Here is a 24443-nt window from a genome sequence, read left to right on the forward strand (position 1 = left end):
CTGTCACAAAAATGACTGCAAGATCTCTCTAGACTATATGCAACTTGAGGGCAGTATGAAAAGCTCTCAGTAAGCATGAATTCTTCCCTTCCTCTCCCTTCTTTCCCCAATGTCCCCTTATAGCCCCCAAATAATCATGGTATTTGATATTATCTGACAGCTGTTTCTTAGATGTCACTGAGTAAAATGAAGGAATATTGTGTGTTATTTGTACCACTTTATAGTTAAATTTGTGGAGTTTCCTAGGTGGCGCTAGTGGTAAAGAACTTGCCTGCCAATACTGGATCAGGGAAGAATCTCTGGAGAAGGGCATGGCAACCCACTCCAGTATTCTTGCCTGGAAAATCCCACGGACAGAGGAGCCTGGTGGACTACAGTCGGTAGGGGCGCAAAGAGTCAGGCACAACTTCGTGACTTAGTATGCACGCATAGTTAATTTGTAAGGAGCCACTTACCTTAAGGACAGATTCAGTAACACCCCAGGAGAAATCACAGGGAAACTGACCCTGCACATCTGGTGTGGACTCTTTCACACTGAAACCATTTTCTTGAATGATCTGTCTATAGTAATGTGCTGAAGACTTGGGCTTTCTTTCTTTTTGTTTACTATTAAAATCCACATAAAATAATCCTCGGCGAGTGGTGTAAGCATCCTGCCATTCAAAGCCATCCAGGAGGGACCAGGCTGTGTAACCAAACACTTGTATTTCATCAAACTTGATTGCTGTATAGAAGGACAAAAGCAGATGTTCAGAGGCCTAAACACTCTGGTTCATGTTTACAACTTCACAAATGACATGCCGGGGCAGCTTATTGTGAAACCAACCTTTTGCCTAATTTGCAGGCCCATTATATCAACTAGGAATTGTATTTAATTTATTATTTTTTTTAAATTTTATTTTTATATTTCAAAAGGGGCAAGTTATTTTCAACTAGAATGGTCTTCCCAAGTGAACAACACAGTTAAAGGGTCAAATTTTAAATATTCCTGGTCAGGGAACTAAGATCCCGCATGGGGCACCATGTGGCCAAAAAATAAATAAATAAAATAAAAATAAAATATTCACGAGACTTAACTTAGTGTGCAAATCTGTGTCGGAGGGCATGGTAATTTCTGGAACCCTTTGGGACCAATGCAGATGCCAGCTTTGACCAAGAGTTTCTCATTTCAAGCTTGGCTTGTTTCCCATTCGTGGACAAACTGTCTTCTATGAAACAGTCCTCGGGGACTGAGACATCAGCTTTGAGAATGAACATATGTGAACGCAGATTTAAGGAGGAGACAGAAGCACAGTAATGTAAGAGAAGAAGGACTGACTGGGCCGAGGGGCAGGAGGCGAGAGGACTTGCTCTATTGTGCTCCTGGGCGGGGCTGTTGGGCAGCTTTCTCGACCTCAGTTTTCTCATTAGTAAGTAGAGAGGATTGAAACAGATGATCTTTCAGAAATTTTCTGGCTTTAAATTCAACAACGTTTAGGAATTAGATAAAAATTAAATATGCAATAAGAACAACAATGGTTCAATCAAACATGAACCTTTGTTCTTAAAAGCTTTCATTTTCTCATGGAAATGTCTCCTTTCTGCACTTTGGGGGTTTTATCACAGACTTTCTTTTCCTAAAAGGTAGAATTGATGTCAAGAGATTCTGATGAGATAAATGTTTCAACAGGCCCTGGGGTTCGTGCTTTGGTGCCCTAGGGGCCTGTGAAAAGAGGGATGGTGATGCCCATGGAGTGACGCCACCTCTGCAGGCTCTATGGGCAGAGTTCTCTGCCCTGGAGGCCCCCATGTGCGTGAGCCCTGGGGCTGGGCCCAGCACAGCTTGTTCCCTGTGATCCTCCTGCAGGTTAGAACAGGAGTGTCTTGCTGTCCCTGAGGACCTTCCCTGACACTCCCTACAGAACCAGGGATTTTTTTTTTCTCGAAGTTTGTGAGTTTTGTTTTGGCCACTCCATGCAGTTTGCCATGATCTTGGTTCCCTGACCAGGGATAGAATCCAGGCTTTGGCAGTGAAAGCGCGAAGTCCAAACCACTGGATCCCCAGGGCATTCCCTTCAAGCTTGTGACTTCTAAAGAGAGCTACAGAGCTGTAGAAAGATCCACCGAGAATTCCTTTATATGGGAGAGAAATGGAGCCCAGCTCTGTAGGGGACGGAAGCATCATAATTAAAGCTTGTCTTCTGCTCCATTATTTCAATCAGCCACCTGCAGATGTCACTCCCTGAGTAATGGAAAAGGAATGAGAGGATGAGCAGGGCTTAGAGAAATATCCAGGAACGATAGAAATTGTTCAGCTTAGCCATTCATGGCTCATTCTTGGTATTCAGACTTTTCATCATTGAGTCGTGTAATAGAGTAAAAGGAACACAATCAAGAAAAGCTTTCAGCATCTTAAAACTGTTAAACTTTGGACATGTCTCCTTTACTGGGTGGCTCACACGGTTAAAGAATCTGCCTGCAGTACAAGAGATCCAGGTTCAATCCCTGGGTCAGGAAGATCCCCTGGAGAAGGGAATGGCAACCCACTCCGGTACTCTTTCCTGGAGAATTCCATGGACAGAGGAGCCTGGTGGGCTACAGTCCATGGAGTTGCACAGAGTCGGACATGACTAACACTTTCTTTTCACTTTCCTTTAGCATTATGTTCTTTTTGAAGGAATGAAGCAGCATCTTGTTGCCAATTAAGGATGTATCTACAACCTAAAATTATTTTGCTTTCAAACTCATTTAAAAAGGACATGAAACTGGAAAAAAGAAAAAAGGACATGGGAGTAACAAATTTCTGTCATCACTGCACAACAGAAAAGTACAACAATACCAGCAGCCTATTCAAAGGTGATCTTAAATATCCTATAGCAAAAGCACTCAAAACAGTTTTTTAAATTGAGCTAATGTAAAACCAACCTTGAAGAACCTGGTTGAGGAAGTTCTTCATCATGTAGATGGCTGTGGTATCCTCTGTCTTTACGTGACTGTCCGTGAACCAGCCATTCTCAGTAATCAAGATTCGGGGATTACCGTATTCCAGTTTAATCCAGTTTAGCACATCTCTTAAATTGAGTGACACATTTTGTCCCAGTTTAGCCATAGTGTTGTGGGGCTTGAAGTTGTTGGGTCCAAAGGAAAAGGCAAAGAAGTCAGCTGTGCCCCTCACCTCATTCTTCTCTGTTTCAGAGAAGTGAGGTAGAATGGAGGGCAACTGCTTTCTCATCACTTCTGGATAGTCGCCATCCCCGTGGATAGGGTTGGCAAACCACCCGAGCACAGAAATTATGGATTGTTGGCACTTGAGTATATCCATTGTATTTTCTGATCTGTTTGGTTCAATCCAGTGGGATCCCAACGTGATTGACAGCTGACCCTTCTGATGTGGGCGGAAATTTCTGTTGTAGTTATGCCAAACTTTCGTATGAGCCTAGTAAGAAGAAAATATTGTTAATCTTTGTTGCTATTACTCACAAGGTTGTGACTTGGCTGGTAGAAGGTCTTTTCATGGATAACTTAATGAATTGCCGGGTGATGCAGGGGCAACCTGCCAGAGAACTCTGATAACTACAGAGTCTGCTCTCTGTTCACTTCCTCCGTGCTTCCAACCTAAAGGCTCCCCTGTGAGATCACCGAGGGACAGGCAGAGAGCCCTTGTCCAAGCTCCATCTTACTTTTTCTCTCCCTGTCTCCCTTCCAGGCCTTATTGGGGCTGCATGCGGGTGAGATACTATGTGGATTACAGGGTTTTTTCCTCTATATAAAAAGACTCTGAGCAGTGATCTTTCACTGTTCTACAGAATCTTTTGGCGCTAAGTTAGAAATGCAAGATAACACAGCCTTTAAATTCTGTAAATGGATAATAACAGAGCTCACCACTTATTGTAAGGATTGAATGAATTAATGTACTTTAGGAGAGGGTCTGGCACAGAGTAACCTCTATATAAGCCTTAGCTATTGTTACTGTTATTACAAAAGGGTGGCAGGCATGGTACAAAACAGAAACCAGTGGAAATAGTGTAGGATTTGGGGTCAGCACACTTGGGCTTCAAGTTGAGGTACAAGCTACAGTGGCCTTTGACAAGTCACTTAAACTTTCTGAAATCTCTTCATATCTTCAGCTGTAAAATGAAGTTAAAAATAATAATCCCCTTTGTAAAGTTGTTGTCAGATGCAGGGCTAATGTATATATTGATTATGTAGCATAGACTAGAGCATCCAGGAGCTACTGCCTAAAGATGGGTGTTATTATTGGGTCCCCCTGGAGTTTACATTCCCAGTTGAGCTCACTTAAAACAGAGCCTCATGATCGGTCTCCAATCTATTTAATAGGTACTTACTGAGTGCTGACTCAGTGAACGCCTGTCTTGCCTTGCCTTGAGAAGCTGAAATAAATAGTACAGGAACCTGCTCTCAGAAGCCAATGATCTCAATGGGAAAATAAGACTAAAATGTGTGAAACAGAAAAATATAGCACCACATAAAATAAAACATTAAATTAAGCCAGTAAAGAACCATGAGGTGTATCAGAAGGAGAAGCAAACGTTAAGGATTCCAATTAATGGCTCTAGGCCAGTTAAGGGCTTCCCTGGTGGTTGAAAAGGTAAAGAATCCACCTGCAATGTGGGATACCTGGGTTCGATCCCTAGGTTAGGAAGATCCCCTAGAAGAGGGCAGGGCACCCATTCCAGTATTCTTGCCTGGAGAATTCCAGGCACAGAGGAGACTGGCAGGCTATAATCCATGGGATGGTGACGGGTCGGATACAACTGAAGCGACTAAGCGCTCACGCAAGCCAGATTAATGCCCAAGGCCTCTTTCCTGTCCTGGGAAGCCAGAACTTCCTTCCTGATGTAGTCTGTTCACCTCTCCTCTTCTCAGCACCTGACTTGCTTGCCTCTTCATGTCTCTTCCTAAATCTGCCAATTTCTCCTCTATTTGGGTGCTTCTAGAACAAGAGCACAAACCCTTACTGCTTCCAACCCACAAAGTCAGCTTTCAACCTGTTCCTTAGCTTTTTTTTTGCTCACTGGAGATGTTTTATTATATTGGGTTGAATTATCCAGAAGTCCCTTTTTGTAGGTCAAAAACAATAAAATATGAACAACAGTTCAAACCTAATAGATCCTGTGGACATTAAAAATGGCCCATTAACTCTGTTAGGGTGGGGAAAGATAGACATTAATGTAAGGGGTGAGGATTTCAAAACTGATGTCTCCTTGCTTTATGCAAGAAGAGCTAAATCAAACAATTTCATGAAAGATTTTCTGAAGAAGTAGATGCCTCCAGCTATTGACTCTAACTACCTGTTCTTACTCAGTTTTCATTGGAAGATTCTGGAACCACTTAGCAAGCACCCCAATGTTCCTAAAGATCCTTAAGAATATTCTTCTCAAAAAAGTGTTCAGGCTGTAGCCTCCTCCCCTGCCTCCAACCTGAGGTTCCAGTTTCTGGAAGATCTCTCAGTACTGCCTGGGACAGACTCCACCTGAAGTGGTCTCAGTTGCTCTAGACTTTTCTGGGGCTGGAATCACAGCGGGTCTTAACTGCATTTTTCCTGATTTGAAACAAAAGCAATTGTGCATTGCTAGAATTCAAAGGGAGGCATTCTTTGCTTATTCTAATCCATCACTTAATCCCTCGGTAGCCTCAGTGCTTTCATCCATAAAAGCCCCAGCGATGAGTAGTACGCCTCCTGTGGGTGGGTGTGCACTTCTGATGTGTAAACTGTAATGCACTCAACACATGTAAGATTCTGAGCCATAAACTAGCTGCCTGGCAAATATGTCATCAGACACTAAAGGGAGAGTGAGTTGAAATTGGTGTAATGTATTAAACCAGTCCTAACAGTGATTAACCAGTTCTAATAGGAAAAAACAAGGAGGGAGATTTTCTTTGAAATAAATGTTCTACTGCATATTTCAGTGATTATATGAAAGGTGACGTAACCTGTGATAAAACGTATCTTTGCAGTAGTTTTCCAAGCAAGTTTTCTGGAAATATAGATCTCCCCATACATCTATATACACATGCTACATACACATGTTGTTACACCAAGGTGACCTTGCTGTTTCACAGTGTCTCCTTCACCTTTGCTGCTATTTGCATAGGCTATCAAGGTATCTAGGGTTATCTTTGCTCTGGGCTGAAGAGAGCCTCTCCATTCTCATGGAGAGAATGCGGGGGAGGTTCTTTGTGCAGTACTTTTTTTTTTTTTTTTTTTGTGCAGTATTTATAGTTATAACTTGATCCTGTTTGCCAAGTAACCAGGTAAAAAGTGTTGCTCCAGAAGAGTGAGTTTGACGTAACTCTTGATGAAGCTGGAACATCTACGTGCGTGCTTTGGTCCAGCGCTCATAAAGGCGGTCTGCTGGGCCGCTGGACCACAACTCGTGGGGCGCGTGCAACCGGGGCCCTGCAACCTTGCACAACCGGCATTCTGTGATTTTCCAAGGTTACGCTCTATCTCGTACAAGGCCATCTACCTTTGGAATGATTGATTTAAGGGAGCTTCAACCTTTGTTCTTCAGATTCAGTAGCTTAAAGGAGAAGTCAGCTTTTTCTTTCTGAGGCAGATAGTAGGGCCTAATGTCGCTGAGAGACAGCCAGGGGCCCAATATCTCATTCTGTTCCCCCCTCTAATCTAACATAGCAGTTCTTTGATGCCACTGGAAGTCCAGACACATGATAGGAAGCAAATAAGATAGCTGGACAACTTTAGAAACAAAGATGAAGAAGGGGTTAGGGTCAGGAAGGCATGGTGGAAGGGACGCAGATGGAAGGCGGTGCTTTGGCCGGCATGTATTGAAGAAACCTCCTACACACGCGCGTCTGTATCTAAGGAATGCCCAATCATTGGTCAAAAATTAAATTTTCAAGTCTGTGCGTGGTTTTAGTCACATTTTGGCTGAAATATTTGCATGTGAACTATAAACTTGTTTATTGTTAAAGCTATTTAATAAAGTACTAGCACCATTAAGGAAAATTTACTTTAAAACTCCACAATCAGAGCACATTGTTTTCATATTTCTGTTTTCCCTCCCAGCTTTTCGAAATATATTTCTCAGCTAAAGTCCCTCTAACATTTTCCATGTTATTTTTAGTTTTCATAATAACCTTAACAGTATGAGTTGGATGCAATATGATTTACTTAGTCATCTCCCTGTTTTAATAAAAATTAGCTTGTTTTTCCTTTCCTGTCTCCTTTCCTCCCTCCCGCCTCCCTCCCTTTTCTCCCTCTTTGGTCCTTCTTCCCTCCCTCACACCCTTTCCTCCTTCCTTTCTGCCATAAATAATGTGATGACTCACTTTGGTCCTATCCTATAACTTTTAATTTGTTTGAATTATTTCCTTTTTTTAAAAAACAATCCCAGGAATGAGCTACCTATTTTTTGAAATGCTTTACATATTTCCAAATTGCTTTGCATACATGTTGTCCTTCAGTGTGACTGCTTTTCAGCCATCTACTTGGAATCATTGATTGCTCTTTTGGGGGATAACTGGCGGTCAGGAATGCTACATAAGGGCTGCTCACCTACATGGTACCACAGGGGACAGGACCTGGATCTTGAAAGCAGGACACCTAGGCTTTGGCACTGGCCCTGCTACTAATTAACTTTAAGGTCTTGCCTTAATAAGGCATTTCCCTCTCAGCAGCAGTAAAATAGACATTCTAGAGAATTATTGTGAAGACAGAACAGGTAATATACTTAAAGACCTTATGAAAACCACAAAAACCTAAATTTAAAGTGCTTTATTTATTTTTTTTAAGTACTTTAAAGGAGTAAGCTGAAAATTATTTAACTTGTTGTGGAGAACAACTGTGGGAAGTCGTGTGGGCACGGCCCGTGTTCGCAGATGGCGTTCCCTCAACTCTCAAGGCTCCTGGCTGACAGTTTTGTCCTCATTTATTTTTGTTGCTGCTGACTGAGTTTATTCATTGTCCATTTGGGCTAGGATTAATTTTCGTTTGATTCACCTAGTACTTTAAAATATTTTTTTATTTTTCCCCAGCACATCTTTATATTAAGTATCAAGTCCTCTACTAGTTACACTCCTGCTCTTCTAAATTATTTAATATTCATTCACTCCACATTATTTATTGGGTGCTTAACATATGTCAACTTTATAGTTCATTGCTAAAAAGATTGTATGACTATTATTTCCTTGAAATATATTATGTGATTGTTATTTTCTTATTATTTTTTGACAATCTTGAAACTCTCTTGGAAACAATATCTTACACTCATTATTCTTAGGAGAGAATATAAATATTAACAAAAGTTATTACCTTTCATAAAGAAGATATTTACCAGTTGTATTTCTAAAATGGTTTGAATTCATGTTTTGTATGGTTGGAGTAACACAGATCATGTTAAAATTCATTTTCCTCCTATTTTCTTTTCAATCATTATATCTTCAACTTATTCTTACAAATCATTGACTGTTATCAATTTGCATAGTGTCAGGATTTCCCCATAAAAGTCATATAAAAACTACACTAATATATTTGTTCCTGCAAAAAAAGGTCCTATTATTGTCATAGAATTCTAATTTCAATTGTAATATTACTAGATTAAACTAATGCCTGAGCCAGAATCTAAGCCTGGCAACACAAAGAAGAAAAGGTTTAGAATAAAGGTAATAATTTATTAGTGAAGCATCTGTAGGTTTCTCCAGATATTAGGAGGGCACTAAGAAGAAATCAGTATCAGTAAACTGGTACCTTACTGAAGTTCAGATTACTTGCCCAAGGGGAATATTTGCATGCCAACTTTGCAGAAGGTGGAATGACATTTTTTAAGTTTTCTGTTTTTATTAAATTGACAATAGTGATCCTGTTAGTAATATTTTCATGCAAAAAGACTATATCTCCAAGTATAACTGAAGCCAAAATGGCCTGGATAGGAGACTTGAAGCCTTTCCTCAGAATTTAGAAATAAAAAGTTAAAGGTAGTCAATATGGAAACCACTCTGAAAATTACAAATAATATAATTATTACAAAAGTAAAAAGAAGACCTACCACTTTGGGGCTTGCCAGAAAGGCAGACTGACTGTGATCCTAAGGATCCTAAAATTTCAGGGCTCCTCACTGGCCTGAGTCCCCATGAAATGTCCTGGGTGGAATGGGGAGCCAGACAGTGATTGGAAATGTTTCTAATTAAATATTTCTGATAAATTCCTTGGAGAGACCTCAGAAAATAATCTGAATCTCTAAGACTACAATTACTACAGTAATTTTGTAATATTTTTCTCATTCTAAATAGATGTTTACTTTTGTACCAACACTTGTGTTTATGATTTTTTTTTTGCTTTTTTTTCCTTTATGTAAATCTCATGCAACATAGATCCACTCTTGGCCTACAGGCTTCTTAAGTGTAGGGACTGTATCTATTTTGTTCACAGTTTTACAAACAGATGCTCAGGGGAGAGCCTGGCATAGAACACTTGTTGAATGAATGCCCACTATGGATCGGCTAGTTTGCTGGTGACCTGAGATACACTGTTGATAATACAGCCTCTGCAGAGCAGGTTTTATTTTCCCATTTTAGAGAAGAAACTGAAGTTTACAGAGACTGAATAGTTGTGGAGCCAGGATGCGAACCCAGGCCTCTCTGAACACTATACTAAACCATCCGGTTTTCTCTATGTCCCACCAGTTCTAAATTTTGAATCTTGGGGAAAGGCCATTTGACATGAACCACGACAGACTGTTTTAAAATTACATTTTCTTTCTGCTGCACTTGGTTATTAAAAGAACTAAATAGTCTTAGAATGAGGGTCTCACTCTTGCCTGTTGAGAATAAAATATCTTTATGTGTCTGAAATTTAGGATCATGTAGAAAGTTCATGGAGGACCTACCAGCAAATTTGGGATTTTCAGAAAACCATGTTGTTGTCCAAGTGCCTAGTACAGCGTGTGACATTTATGTGTAATTCCCCTCTTTCCTAGAACTAGCAATGTTGACATTGGATATTGTCCTCACTGCTGTCAGAGGCTAACTGCATCCCTTAGGAACCATTTTTACACTTGACTGTCTTGACTGAAGATGGTGATCTGTACACCAATGTCAATGTTAGACTGAAAGGGCAGGGATGCTTTGGTTGCATAGCACTTAGTCCAGCATCATCTTTGCACAAGTCATAATTAAACAGTTCCTTAAAGGTGAGTGATTTTCATGATAAAATAGAATAGTGTTTAAATTGCAGAATCATAGAAAATTTATAATATAAACAGTAATAAAAATAAACATATATCTAGTGCTAAACATACTGAGCTTTTTAATACACTGTCTAGGTTTGTCATAGCTTTCCTACATCACTTTGCTAACAAAGGTCTGTATAGTCAAAGCTATGGTTTTTCCAGTAGTCATGTATGGATGTGAGAGTTGGACCATAAAGAAGGCTGAGCACTAAAGAACTAATGCTTTTGGTCATGCTGGAGAAGGCTCTTGAGAGTCCCGGGGACAGCAAGGAGACCAAACCAATCTATCCTAAAGGAAATCAATCCCAAATATTCACTGGAAGGACTGATGCTGAAGCTCTAATACTCTGGCCACCTGATGAGAAGAGCTGACTCATTGGAAAAGACTCTAATGCTGGGAAAGATTGAGGGCAGGAGGAGAAGAGGGCGATAGAGAATGAGATGGTTGGATGGCATCATTGACTCAATGGACATGAGTTTGAGCAAACTCTGGGAGATAGTGAAGGACAAGGAAGCCTGGCATGCTGCAATCCATGGAATTGCAAAGAGTTGGAAACAACTTAGCGACTGAATAACAAACATTTATTGTTCAGTTAATAAAGATACTAAGCACTATTCTAACTACTTTCCATGTCCTATCTCATTACAGTCCTCATTTAAATCTCGAGAGGTAGGTACTATTATTATTCCCATTTTATAAGAGAGCAAGGGAAGAGAGGTTAGGTGGTTTGTTCATAAGTTAAGTCAAGCCGAGGCTGTATGGCTCCAAGTTTTGTGTTCTTGCCTGCTAATTAGAGGTAGAAGATGGACTTTAGAGATCATCCGGTCTAATTCTTTAAAACTCTCTGTTATGGAGAAGATGCTGAAGCACAAGAAATAAGTAACTTGCCCAATGTCTCAGTTAGTACAAAGCTAGAATTAGAGCTAAATCCTTCAACCTCTAGGTCACTGTCATTTCTGGACATGATGCACATGAAACTATGTGTTTTCAAAACAGACATTTATATCTTAGACTCAAAGGTGATTGAAGAGGCCGTGTAAATGCAAGGAGTATGTAACAGACATGGCACAGAAACGGTCAGTACAGTGAGGAAGGCATGTGACGGGCTGCCAGGAACACTTCAGGAGGACTTCCCTTGTGGCTCAGCAGTAAAGAATTCACCTTCAGTGCAAGAGAAGCAGGTTTGATCCCTGGGTTGGGAAGATTCCCTGGAGAAGGAAAAGGCAACCCACTCCAGTATTCAGGCCTGGAGAATTCCATGGACAGAGGAGCCTGATGGGCTATAGTCCATGGGGTCGCAAAGAGTCAGACATAACTGAGTGACTTTCACTTTCACTTTTCATCCAGCCTTACCAGCTGGGACATCACCTCAGTCCCAAAACAGAGGGTTCATCAGCATTACCTCTCGTTCTGCTTAATTATTTTTTCCCCTTAAAGAAATTATACACAACAGTAAAAGCAAGTTTAGAGAAATCATTTTTACTTCTCACTTTTCTTCAACCCATGGCTATTATTTTATCCTTTTCTTCACTCTTCATTCATTATGGTGATTATTTGCTTAAATTAATCAAGTCTATAAACACTTATTTAACAAAACAAGGCAGCTTTGCACAGTGACAGTATTGTAGCCAATTAAATTTATCCATAGTGCGATTGTTGCTAATTGAAGACTTTCCCAATACCCTGCTTAAAAACAAACAAACAAAACAAAAAAAAAAGCATACATACAAAGAGAAAACAAATACAAGGCACTTTAGTAAATTTAGAAAAAATATTAACAAGATAGCTCCTGCCCTCAGGTGACCTATGACCTCTAGTAGGAGAGAAGTACAGAAAGAAGTAGAAGAAAAATAGTATACTTATTCATACATTTCAATTAGTTAGAAATGATAACAAAATCTTAATGTAATAATATGATTCAAAGTTTTAAAAAATGTCTATATGCATAGGCTTATATAGAGAGAGAAATGTATTTTGACATTGAGCAAGCTGCTAGCATTGTTAGTTCTGGGCTATGGATTTAGGGAGTAAGAAAAGAGAAGACTGTTCATTTTTAACTTTATGTCTTTCTGTATTGTTTAAATGTTTTGTAGTAAAAATGCACTATTTTGAAATTTTAAAAAGTCAAGAGAATAGGTTGAAACAGATGTTTCCTGTCAGTGAATTTAATTGCTCTGTGCTATCACTTTTCATTTTCTCTGAAGTTCCAAAAGTCTCAAATAAAAAAAAAAAGTGACTTAAAGAAAAAGTTCTGTTCTTCTGGATTTCATTATATATTAAAGAATGTCTTTGTTTTTTTTTTTCACTCAAGAATAACATGTTGATATTTAAAGGTAAAATGAGGAAGCATACAATAACATGTGATTACCATGTAAAATGAACTGATAACAGTAAACCCAACACTTTATTTAAGACTCAGTCACAGAATCTCTGGTCAAGATATGATGCTGTAGAGAACCAATGAATGGACTCCTTCAAAATACTAAAGGATCCTGGTTTTCACCAGCCTCAAGGCTCCCCCAGTTTTTAGGTAGCACTATTAGATTGGAAGGACTGATGCTGAAGCTGAAACTCCAGTACTTCGGTCACCTCGTGCGAAGAGTTGACTCACTGGAAAAGACCCTGATGCTGGGAGGGATTGGGGGCAGGAGGAGAAGGGGACGACAGAGGATGAGATGGCTGGATGGCTTCACCGACTCGATGGGCATGAGTTTGGGTGGACTCCGGGAGTTGGTGATGGACAGGGGGGCCTGGCGTGCTGCGATTCATGGGGTCACGAAGAGTCGGACATGACTGACCGACTGAACTGATTAGATCACCCAGGAAGTCACTTTCATTACTTCTGTGATTCACTATTTATTGGTTAGTAAGTTAGAAGGTTCTAGTCTATTCTCAGTGTCCCTCTGCTTTCCAGCAACAGAATTGCTGTTAATGTTCAATAATTTTAATTACTCCTTTTTCTTTTAATATAAATTATTTTCTAATAGTTTTCTCAGTAAGATTTATTGCATGCAATTAAATGACACATGTATTATATTATAAACTAGCATAATGTTTCCCTCAGTTCATAGTTTCATTGTATCTAGCACTGTTTCCATTAGTTACAATATTTTCGATCTCCATTTGGGCCTAATTTTCTATGAGAGTGTTCACATCAAATCAAGCTGTTTAAATACGATCACAATGTTATTCTCTGAACACTTATAATTACATTTATTTAAACCTGTTAATCATTCACTGAAGTATAACTTTTTCTACTTAATGATTAGAAAAGGTAAACACAGGTCTCTTGAAGGTTTTAAAATACCAACTGTCCTCTACAAATAGTTTTTTTACTAGACTCTTCTGTCAAACAATGGTATTCTGGTTATTGAAACTCTCTGGCAATTCTTATCCAAAAGCTGTTTTAACCTTGTATTCAAATTTGATTAGAAACATTGATAAGAATACTAATTTTAACTTGCTTGATCACTATTTCCTATATCTTGTTAGATGCGTCTTAGGTCCTAATAAAGATGAGTTGGGATTATAATATAGGTACTATGGCGTTCCCTGGTGGCCTAGTGGTTAGGATTCTGGGTTTTCACTGCCATGGCCTGGGTTCAATCCCTGTTGGGAAACTGAAATCCTGCAAGCTGCTCAGTGAGGCCAAAAAAAAAAAATATATATATATATATACACACACACACACACACACACATATATACACATATTTATATACATATAATGTTATATATATACCATGCATTAGCTAATTAAATGAATAATTATGTTAGCATTTTTAAACTTTAGATGGTATTGCCAAAAGCACACATATATGAGTAAATAGAACTTTAATGGAACATTAAAGTTCTGACAAATAAAAATTAAAATCATGGGACAGATAATAAACCTCATGATTAATGCACGAGTTAGGGATAAACTGTTTATAGATTTTGTGGACAAATAAAACACACAGCTAGATTGTTTTGATCTTTAAATAGGCAAAGTGAAGTCAAATATCTATCAAGTCTGCATCAACACAAGTGGCTGTAAATTGTTCTTTTTTGCTGAGGCTAGGTAGCTGATTCATGTCAGCTAACTTGCTAACTTGTATTCAGACCAATGAAATTTAAATTTTGGATCTGACACCTATTGTGAATTAAAAAAAACACATTTGTACAGTTGTGTAATCTCACAATCATACAAAATACAAATTTCTGTGGGCTTCAGTTTCATCAACTATAAAATGCCTCTAAGAATACCTACCTGGCAGGGTTGATTTAAAAATTAAACGAGGTAACATATGAAAAGTGGAGAAGGAAATGGCAACCTAGTACAGTTTCTGACACAATAATAGGTGTGCAATAAAATAGTCTTATCATGATAGCTATTAAGAATAGTATAATAGAACATAAAAAAGCTATCTGTAATAATTGTCTCAAGTGCCCACTTTTTAAGAATTAAACCAGTTTCTGTCCTTTACTCTATTTCTGTTATTTTTCCTTTGTTTTGTTGGTTTTGGTATTAGAAGGGAAGTGGTGGAAGGTAGCAAGTTAGTTTTTTTTAATGTTCTCATGGACAGAAAAGCTTGGGCAAGTTTTTTAGCTAGCAGATTTAACAAAAGTTAATTTTAATATATTGTTGTCTTGCAACCCAATTTTAACAAGGGAGCTTTTAAAAATTCCTCTTTTTTTTTCATGGAAAAAAACCATTTCAGATGATCCTTGAAGGTTTTGCTTCTCTGTAACCAAGACAAGCTAAAAAGTGCTCCTGCTAGAAACTCCATTTTAAAATATTACGCTTAGTTTTCAGAATATTGGGGGGGGGGGGCGTTGGGCTGAAGAGGTTTAAAAATGACATTTAATCTATTTAAATGTGCCTATGAAACAGGGCAGCCTTCTTGTTCAAGAAAACAGTTGCAGCCGTCTGTTGCCAAAGAAGGTTTAGCTATAAATCATGTGAATGGTGGCTTTTTCACAGCTGTTTCTGCAGTTTTAGCATTAAATTTTGGTTAGGAATTTTGACAGAACCCTTAAGAAGCATACTATAGAACGATGAGTGTTTTCTTTTCTTTTCAAAATACAAAATAATCTCTTTGCTTTCTTACTTTATGTATTTTTTGCTTTTAATTGTGAAAGTTGTCATAACACATAAGGTAGAAAGGATAATATAATGACCCCTGAAAACACACCACCCAGCTTTCAGAGCTGTCGACATTGTACACCTTGTTTTGAGATGGGCTTTCAATGTAAACTTTTTCATAGAAGCAGGTACACACAGTGAATTTGCATGTTCTGAAAAGACAATATGTTTATGCCAGTATCTGGTTTGGTGTGTGTGTGTGTGTGTGTGCGTCTGAAGCCACTTTTATTCAATTACAATTTTAAATCCTTTCTGGGGCAAAGCAGATTTTCCTTAAATAGAAAATAATCAATTGAATTATTTATTGAATACCTAATACATATGCAGCCTTGTGTGACCTTCTCTGAGGGAATGACGCCAATAAATGCCAAGACAGAGTTCCTCAAAGAGGTGGAAAAATAGGGTATAAATCAAGTCATATTCCAGGCTCAGGAACAAACTGGTGAGGCCTTGACCTCGAGTAGAGTTTCCCAACATATCTTGTCCTGAAAGCCTGTTTCACAGTATTAAGCAATCTCTTGAGCCCCTGAGGAATTTAAAGATATCATTTCATCATTTGTGTGTGGTATACAAACAGTGTTGACCTATATTTTCTTTTATGTAATTCTATTTCATTAAAGATTTTACTGAAAAGTTTATTTCAAATAAATGTAAAATATTCAGAAAATAAAATATGAATATTTAAAATACTCATACATAAAGATAAATATTGACATTTTCCCGTTTAATGAATAGTTTTACGCTACTAAAATTACTTTAACTGCATAAGAAAATGTATTTTATGACACATTTTTAAATGATACACTGTGTTTGGTATTAGGACTGAAAAAAGTGAAAAGTGAAAGTGAAGTCACTCACTCGTGACAGATTCTTTGTGACCCTGTGGACTGTAGCCTGCCAGGCTCCTCCATCCATGGGATTTTCCAGGCAAGAATACTGGAGTAGGTTGCCATTTGCTTCTCCAGGGGATCTTCCCGACCCATGGATCAAACTCAGATCTCCTGCATTGCAGGCAGAGTCTTCACCCTCTGAGCCACAAGGGAATCCCACTGAATATATACTCAAATGCAGAATAAAATTTAGATATTCATTATGGTTTTTCAAGGCTGGTACATCTATATCTTTTTGCATGGAATATGATATTGGGCATAACAAAGATGAACATTCTTTTATTTTAAATGTCACATATTTAAGGATATTAGAAAACACTGGTCTTTCATATATAATAGGATATAAGATTTCCTTTCAAAATAAACTGTTTTTTTCACTATCTTTTTTTCTGGCCAATCATCTTATGGAATTTCAGTTACCCAACCAGGGATTGAACCCCAGGCTATGGCAGTGAAAATACCAAATCTTAACCATTAGAACCCCAGGAGACTCCCCTCAAAATAAACATTTTTAAAGAAAAAATAATAATGCATGTGGTACTTGGGTATACAAACGAGCCAGCAAAAAGCCACCATGAAGTAATGCTTTGTGAAACACAAAGTTATGGCATCAAAAATGGATAAATATTAATGTATTTATAATATTGCTTCTATAACATTTTGTCTGAATTCTTGAATTTTACTCTTAAAAAAGAACAAGTGTGCAAAAAGTAAGTTTATTGTTTTGTTCATAAGTAACTATATAAGAGGAATGGGTTGGGGCAACTTTTTAAAGTATTTTACAAATAACACAAAACTAGTAGGAACAGTCTTTATTCCCAATGTGTGAAAAGCCAAACTAGATACAATCATCAATGTTAATTTCTCGTTTAATATTTTTTAAAGCGTCATTTGTTCTCCAAACACATCCTGATATGCTATAGATTAGGGTCTGTGTATAGAACTTAACAAGTCTGGTGAAAATCTCCTTGAGATGATTTTGTAAAACTGAGACAATTGTATGTCCCTCATACTGATTGTATTTCAAAGTTGCTGTTCTTTATGCTTCATATCTTTAACCAGTTGACAATTTATAGCTTTAAGTCAGTGGTTTTCAAGGGAGGGAAGGGGGAGAAATTTTGCACCCCCCCTCAATTCCAGGGGACATTTGGCAATGTCTGGAGACAATTTTGGTTGTAACCCTGGGGACAAGCGTGCCACTGTCATCTAGGGGATAGAGGCCAGGAACGCTGCTGAACATCCTGCAAAGCGCAGGACAGCTCGCGAGGAGGGAGAATTATTTGGCCCCATATGTCAACAGCACCCAGGTTAAGAAATCCTGGTACTATGTAAACAGTACACGTCTATGACAGATAATAACTTAAAGCCATGAAATGATCAGAACTGTCATAGAAGCTGGCAGTATTTAGAGGAGTAATAAACTGAAGGAGTTACCATCTTATGAGCAAACTCATATCCCCCACTTCGCTGTGTCTTTACTCAGAGGCTCTCAAATATTTCATTTTAAGGGAAGAAAAATTCATATATTTAAATTATTTTGCATATTTGTCAATTTACAGATAGAATAAAAACAGATACCATTACTGCCTTTATTAACATGAAAACCTAGCGTTTTGCTGCCCTGAGGCACGCATGCATAGGCCAAACAGGCTAGAACCTTGTCTCTGGGATTTTAAAACCTGATTTTGGGACAGAGAACACTTTCCTCTACAAAGGAGAGTATGGGGCAAACCCATAAGAAGAAATGAACAAGCCAGACTAAGATAAAGGGCCTCTGAGGGTGTCCTAGTTACTGGGTCCATTCATCCCTGTGATTTGGTTACAGGAAATTGCTCATTTTTGCTTAAGTCAACTTGAGTTAGGTTTCTGTCTCTTGCAACCAAGAATCCTAACTTATAAAACACACCACTGAATAAATATAAGCAATATTTCAAGAATTAGCTAGAATGCAATGAAATATGAATTTTGAACTTGTGGTGGGTTCTTTGATTACAAGGTATAAGATAGAAATCCCAAACCATTCATTCCACAATATTAATACCTAGCATGTACCTAATATTCTGTGTTAGGTGCTGGAAACATAAAACACATCAAACAGTCTCTCCTTGCAAAGAACTCTCAGGCTAGTGGAGGGAGATGGAAGAATACCAGATGAAAGGAGTGCTATGACAGAAGCAAGCAGTCTTATTACGGGGGCTCTCAGGAGGGGCACTAACTCTGCTGAGTCGAGAACTTGGAAGCGGAGACTGCCGAAATTGAGTCTTGAAGGACATTAGTTGGATAAAGCAGGGAGGAAGAAGGGCGTTCCAGCTGGATAGAGCGCCAGTAGACTTAGCACGCACGCACAGAGGCTGCGTGGAGAGGAATAGCAGCGTAAAATTAAGGCCCTCCGGGGTTCTGGGGTGGCTCAGACAGTAAAGGATCTGCCCGTGATACGAGAGACCTGGGTTCGATCACTGGGTCAGGAAGATCCCCCGGAGAAGGGAACGGCTACCCACTCCAGTATTCTTGCCTGGAGAATCCCATGGACAAAGGAGCCTGGTGAGCTACAGTTCATGGGGTCACAAAGAGTCGGACACGACTGAGTGGGTTTCCCTTTCACAAAGCACTCCTAGCAGAGCGTTATTATGGAGCGTCGAGTACTAGGGGTTAGCGTTTGTGGCCAGGAGGGAGGAAATGGAGGCTGGGGTTGTGTCTTGAAGATCTTGTGAAAACTTGGGACTTCATTCCTAAAACTTTGGAAAGCCACTAATGGATTTTATGCAAAGCAGTGACATGATGCTTGGTAGAAATGTCACTCTGTAAACAGAGATGATAATAGGTACCTGGGAAGGTTATTGTAAAAATCATAGAAAATATTTAAAGCTATGATTACAGTGTTTAGAGATGGTCAAGGCCAAAGAATGCACCCTCTTTCTGTCCAAATGTTTAAAAACTCAGAGTGGAGCATCTATTAGTAGGTATCATTGTGGCAGATTTTTACCTGAGACTTAGTTTGCTCTAAAGTAATCCCCAGATATGCAATAAAATGAAATCTAGATTCCAGGTCAGTCTCAGGACTGGCTAGATCCTTCAGGTTTCCTGCAAACCAGAACATTTAAGACTAAGATGGTATTTCCAACATCATCCTGGAACTAGAAAGGCTACAAAGAGCCACTGTGAAATCTTTTCGGTATCTGAGGGTTGGGGAATAAAGTGGTCTATAAATGACCTATGAATTTAGTTTTATATTAGTTTTTTTTTTAACTCAATAAATGTTCTTGGACAAAAAACTAAGCCTAAAGAAATGCTTCTTGTGGGTCACAAGTTGGCATAATAAGGGAGAAATACTTTGTTGCAACATAACATATCAAATGAATCTTTTCTATGTTAAAGGAAGGCCAGAGAGGGGGTAAATGAGAAAATCTAGTTCACCCCGAGCTGCCAAAGTATTGCAAGATTTCTCTCTGGTGCTATAAGTCACTGGGTTATGCAGCACATTTCACTTTCTGACTGATTACAAGGGACCCCTCATGCTCCTTATGTAGGTCAGTGATTTAGAAACTTAAAGGGATGGAAGTAATTATTTGGAAAATAATCAAAACGTAAGCCTTTTATTTTAAACAATAAATTTTATCTAATTTTATGTTAAAGACAGAGTTTATCTCAAATTAGAGGAAAATGAAAAATATCTGAAAATATAGCTTTGATAGAATAAGTTTGGAAACAGTATCTATTTATTAATTAAAACTTTTTTTCTGTGTGTTTTTACCAGATAGTTTTTAGGGCTTTAAATTAACCACTGAAACATATTCTTCATGATAATTCTAATTGTTAACATTTTTCCAGGTGACCAAAAACTTTTAACAATTTAGAATATTTTTCTTTATAAAAAGGTTAAATAAGCATATATGCACATGTGTATATTTGCATAGAAAGCTTTATGAAGACTATATGAGATACTACTAACAGTAGTTTCCTTGAGTTTGGGATTATCAGGTGTAGAGGGAGGGATAAATTTAACTTTTTCACTTTATATCTCAATTTACACGAGCATGTATTATTTTAATAATTTAAATAACTAAATAAAAGGAATATTTTTCTAAAATATATATATGCATAATCTTCATAGTTAGTAGCTGTATGCTTTCTCCCCTTTGAGGCCTATTTGCCAAATCACAGTATATCTATACATTAATATTTGTTCTGTACACAAGTATAGTCAAAGATACGTAAATGACCTTGAGATTGTATTGCAATCTGTTAACTGAACTCCAAGGGCAGGTGTGACTGAAATAGTGCAATGCACATGTATAATAATCCAAAAAGTTCAAAAAGGAAAGAAGGGTTAACAGGTATTTTTGTATGTGCAAATTTAGACATAGAGTGATTTTATGTTCCTATACATTTTTCTGTTTCTATATATTTAATTTGATTATTAAAACATCAAATTACTTCTCCTAGCACATTATTAAACCCTACTAGTAAAGATTTTTTCATTTTCAAAATGTGGCAGGTGTCCAGAGTAATTTATTTTTTCCAAGTAAACTAGATTGAAAAGTGAAGCCTGATTCTAGATATTAGCCTCAATGTAAGACAAAAATCTCTTGAAAATTCCTGAAAGATTGCTCTTTTAAAAATATTCTTAATATAGATATTCTGTGTTTAATAATGTTGTAATTTATAAATTCCATGGTCACAACAGCTGATTTTACACTGTAACCTTGGGCAACTTATTTAATCTCATTAAGCTTCAGTTTCCTCATCTTTAAAATGGGGATAATAAAGGACCTAGTTCATAAGGTTATTATGAGGATTAAATATGATAATACATATAATATGCTTAATGTCATTTGTGGTAAATAATAACTTCTCAATAAATATTAGCTATTATTTTCCTTACATTTCACTATTCTTTTAATCATTTTAGCATTTCCCAACATAAACTCTAGGTTTTGAAATATACTCCTTTAAAACACTTAATAGAGCATTTTCTTTCCAGTTGTTATATTACTAGTTTAATTTTAACTCCTAGAACAAATAGTCTCATCTTTTCTGCCATGTAACACAAAATCAACTGTGAAATACATTTATTTCAATTCCGGCATTTAATATGTATCATCAGTTAGCTAACATTTATCTACCTCATTATTGCTAAGTATCACTAAGAATAGCAATATCAACAACAAATACGTGTTTGGAATGGTCATGCCTTAACTTTAAGTTCTGAATTGGTTGCATATGATCCGAAAAAGGATTTCAACAATTAAATTTATGAAAGACTGGATTTCCACAGGATGAAAGTAAACTCATATTCTCACTTTCTGATGTATAGCTGTAGGTTTTAAAATAGTTAATTTAAAAAGTGCAATATTTAGGGAAAATAATTGGGTTAATACAGTAATAGTAGCTTAGGTAAATAAAACATGCACTACCTTAAGTATGAAATCTGAGGATAGAACTTGTGAATTAGACTAAAATTAGTTGAGCTGATTTCAGTAAAAAGTTATTTATATGAAGCATACATTTTTATAGAGTTTCTTTTAAACTCCTGCTCTTTATATTCTGAAAGTATGCTATGAAGTCAGCTGTACAGTACCTTGATCAGGTTGTGTCCCACGCTGTAGACAGCTGCTAAATTTCCCTTCTCTCCAGGAGCATGGATACCAGTCCCATACCCATGCCAAGCGACTAGATATGGGTTGTGAATTGTAATCCAATATTTGACACGGTCCCCAAACGTCTGGAAACAGTATGTGGCATAGTCATTGAAGAAATCTATCATGGTTTCATTTTTCCACCCCCCATATTTTTCCTGGAGCGCCAAAGGCAAATCCCAATGGTATAAAGTAACTATAGGTTCAATGTTTCTAAGTACCAGAGCATTGAGAAGAGTATCGTAATACTGGAGACCTTTTGCGTTGACAGCTGATACTATTCCACCCGGGAAAAGCCTTGGCCAGGAAATTGAAAATTGATAGAAAGAAACGCCTATAAAATCCAGGGCTGATAAGTCCTTTTCCAGAAAAATGTAACTGTCACTGGAACTATTCGTGCTGTTGACATTTTTAAGGTGTGTATGGATGAAGTGATCCCATATAGAAGGTCCTTTTCCGTCTGCCTTCCAATTTCCTTCCACTTGAAATGCTCCAGTCCCAACGCCCCAGAAAAAGTTTTTAGGAAAAGTGTCATAGAGAAACAGCTGACTTTCATTTACCGGACTGAAATTAGGATCTTTAGACCATATAGTTCTTCCGTCTCCAGAGAATCCAGTAACAGCTCGTAGGAGAATAAACGCTGACAGGATGACAGATCTTTGCAGTCCCCCGCTGGACATTGTTTTCCTATAGCGTATGTTTCTTTCATCGGTGCTGAAGGAAATCCATTCATTCCCTGGAGATCATGCTGCACAGCCTGGCTTCATTTGCCACTAACTGCTCGACTGTCTTATCAACGCTTCAGTAAAAAAGCTTGTGATTGTAAAGCTCTGTCAATGATTAGCTTGAACTGTGAGACTTAGGATGGGTCAGGGAGAGCAACGTAATTTGAGGGAGGTGGCTCTATTGCACTCACCAGCATGTTGCCTTCTCTCTTATTATTGGAAAAATTATATGGAAATGCATCAGTGACAGATAGTTCGAATGTGTAACCTATATATAAACAAGGAAGAAAATGCCATAGTTTCTTTGTCGCCTTTCATAGTGATGCAAATCTTTTCTGGATGTTTTAGATATTATTGAGTAAAGTGTATACCTTTTCTATTTTTGTAGATTTTGGTAATTTTATGTTTCACATTTCAGAAAAAGCAATTTTATGGACAAATAAATAGCATTCCAGCATTCCTATATGCCAATAATAAAGAATTAGAGAACATAAGATATTATACTTCTATGAAAATTATAACACATTTAAGAGTAATCTTATCAACTACTGTTTATTTTAAGAACATTTTAAAAATGTATTTATAAATTAAAAAATGAAGGAAGAAATATACAGCACTTTCTGGGTGGAAACATTGAATAATTTCCAACTTAATTTATACATTTAATGCACTTTTAACCAAAGTCCTCTGATCCCAAATTTTAGTTCAACAAAATTATTGTGGAAATTCACTTAATAAATACACCATAATTACAAGAGAAAAAAAACTGAAAAAGAAAATAGTGACACTGTGTGCTAACTACCTTTGGATATGAAAACATAAAGAAAAATTTAAACAGCGTGGTCTGGAATAAGAATAAATAGAAAAAAGTATTTTACAGAACCTACAGCCTCAAGTGACCTTGGCTATTTGGTCATTGGTTAAAATGTTAAAAATTTGAAGTATCACATACTAGTGAGAGGCAGAGTGGTTAATGGTTTGGCCTCTGCAGTTAGACTGCCTGAGTTTAACAGTTGTGTGGCAGAGGGCAAGCTCTTTCAGCTCTCTGCACCTCACTTTCTTTTCGTGTATGAGAAGGCGTAATAATGGTATCAGCTGCCTAAATTATTGCGAGATAATACATTTAAAGCACTTTGAATACACACTGGCACATAGTAAGTGTTCAGTGAACATCGCTCTTATTTCTATGTGAAAAGTGATGATTATTCAGAAAGTGGTGCTAGGATTTAGCCTAGAAGACACCAAATTCTGGCTCCTGCCTACATGTTTAGCTCCATTTCTCATCCATTAACCGCACACGACCCCCTTCCCTGCATCTGTAGCAGGCTTTAATGGGCTGTGCACACATCCATGCCCCCACCCCTGGGCCTTGGTCTGCGTGCTCTCTGCATAGACTTCACTTAGCTGTGATCTGCCTGTTCTTCAAAACTGCAGTACCTCTTCTAGAAAGCCTTTCTGACTCCCCCAATGGATTTTATTTTTTTTAATTATTTTGTCTATTAATTTATTTTTGGCTATGCTGGGTCTTTGCCGTTGCTCGGGCTTTCCTCTCGCTGTGGCAAGCAGGGGCTACTCTCTAGTTGCAGCACACGGACTTCTCACCGCAGTAGCTTCTTCTGGCGTGGACCACAGGCTCTCCGGTGCGCAGGCTTCAGAAGTTGGGGCGCTCGGGCTCCGAGCACAGGCTCACAGCCGTGGCGCACAGGTTTCTTTGCTCTGTGGCATGTGGGCTCTTCCCAGATCAGGGATTGAATCTGTACCCACCTGCATTGGCAGGTGGACTCGTCACCTCCTGACTTTATTTATTTTTACATTTAGATTTTAAGAAGGTTTTAGTTTATCGGCCCTCTCCTGAAAAAAATCTTCAGCCACCGCAG

General features: G+C 38.0%; 1 protein-coding gene across 2 annotated transcripts in view; it reads right to left on the minus strand.

The window, feature by feature from the left end:
• KLB (klotho beta) overlaps window positions 1–22707 on the minus strand; it is a 31286-nt gene extending 8579 nt beyond the window's left edge. Inside the window, exons 1-4 of one of the 2 annotated variants that reach the window (XM_043438267.1) lie at window positions 22402–22667; window positions 21784–21927; window positions 2905–3415; window positions 456–724 (exon numbers count right to left, since the gene is read on the minus strand). In XM_043438267.1, the coding sequence (XP_043294202.1) occupies window positions 456–724; window positions 2905–3415; window positions 21784–21927; window positions 22402–22521 (1044 nt within the window). In that variant the 5' untranslated portion in view covers window positions 22522–22667. Of the gene's footprint in view, window positions 1–455; window positions 725–2904; window positions 3416–21783 lie in introns of both variants that reach the window. The other variant, XM_043438266.1, reaches the window with a different exon arrangement.
• Window positions 22708–24443: the final 1736 nt, after the last annotated feature.

The sequence above is a fragment of the Cervus canadensis genome, chromosome 19 (assembly GCF_019320065.1).
Source record: "Cervus canadensis isolate Bull #8, Minnesota chromosome 19, ASM1932006v1, whole genome shotgun sequence".
In the NCBI taxonomy this organism is placed as follows: Eukaryota; Metazoa; Chordata; class Mammalia; order Artiodactyla; family Cervidae; genus Cervus; species Cervus canadensis.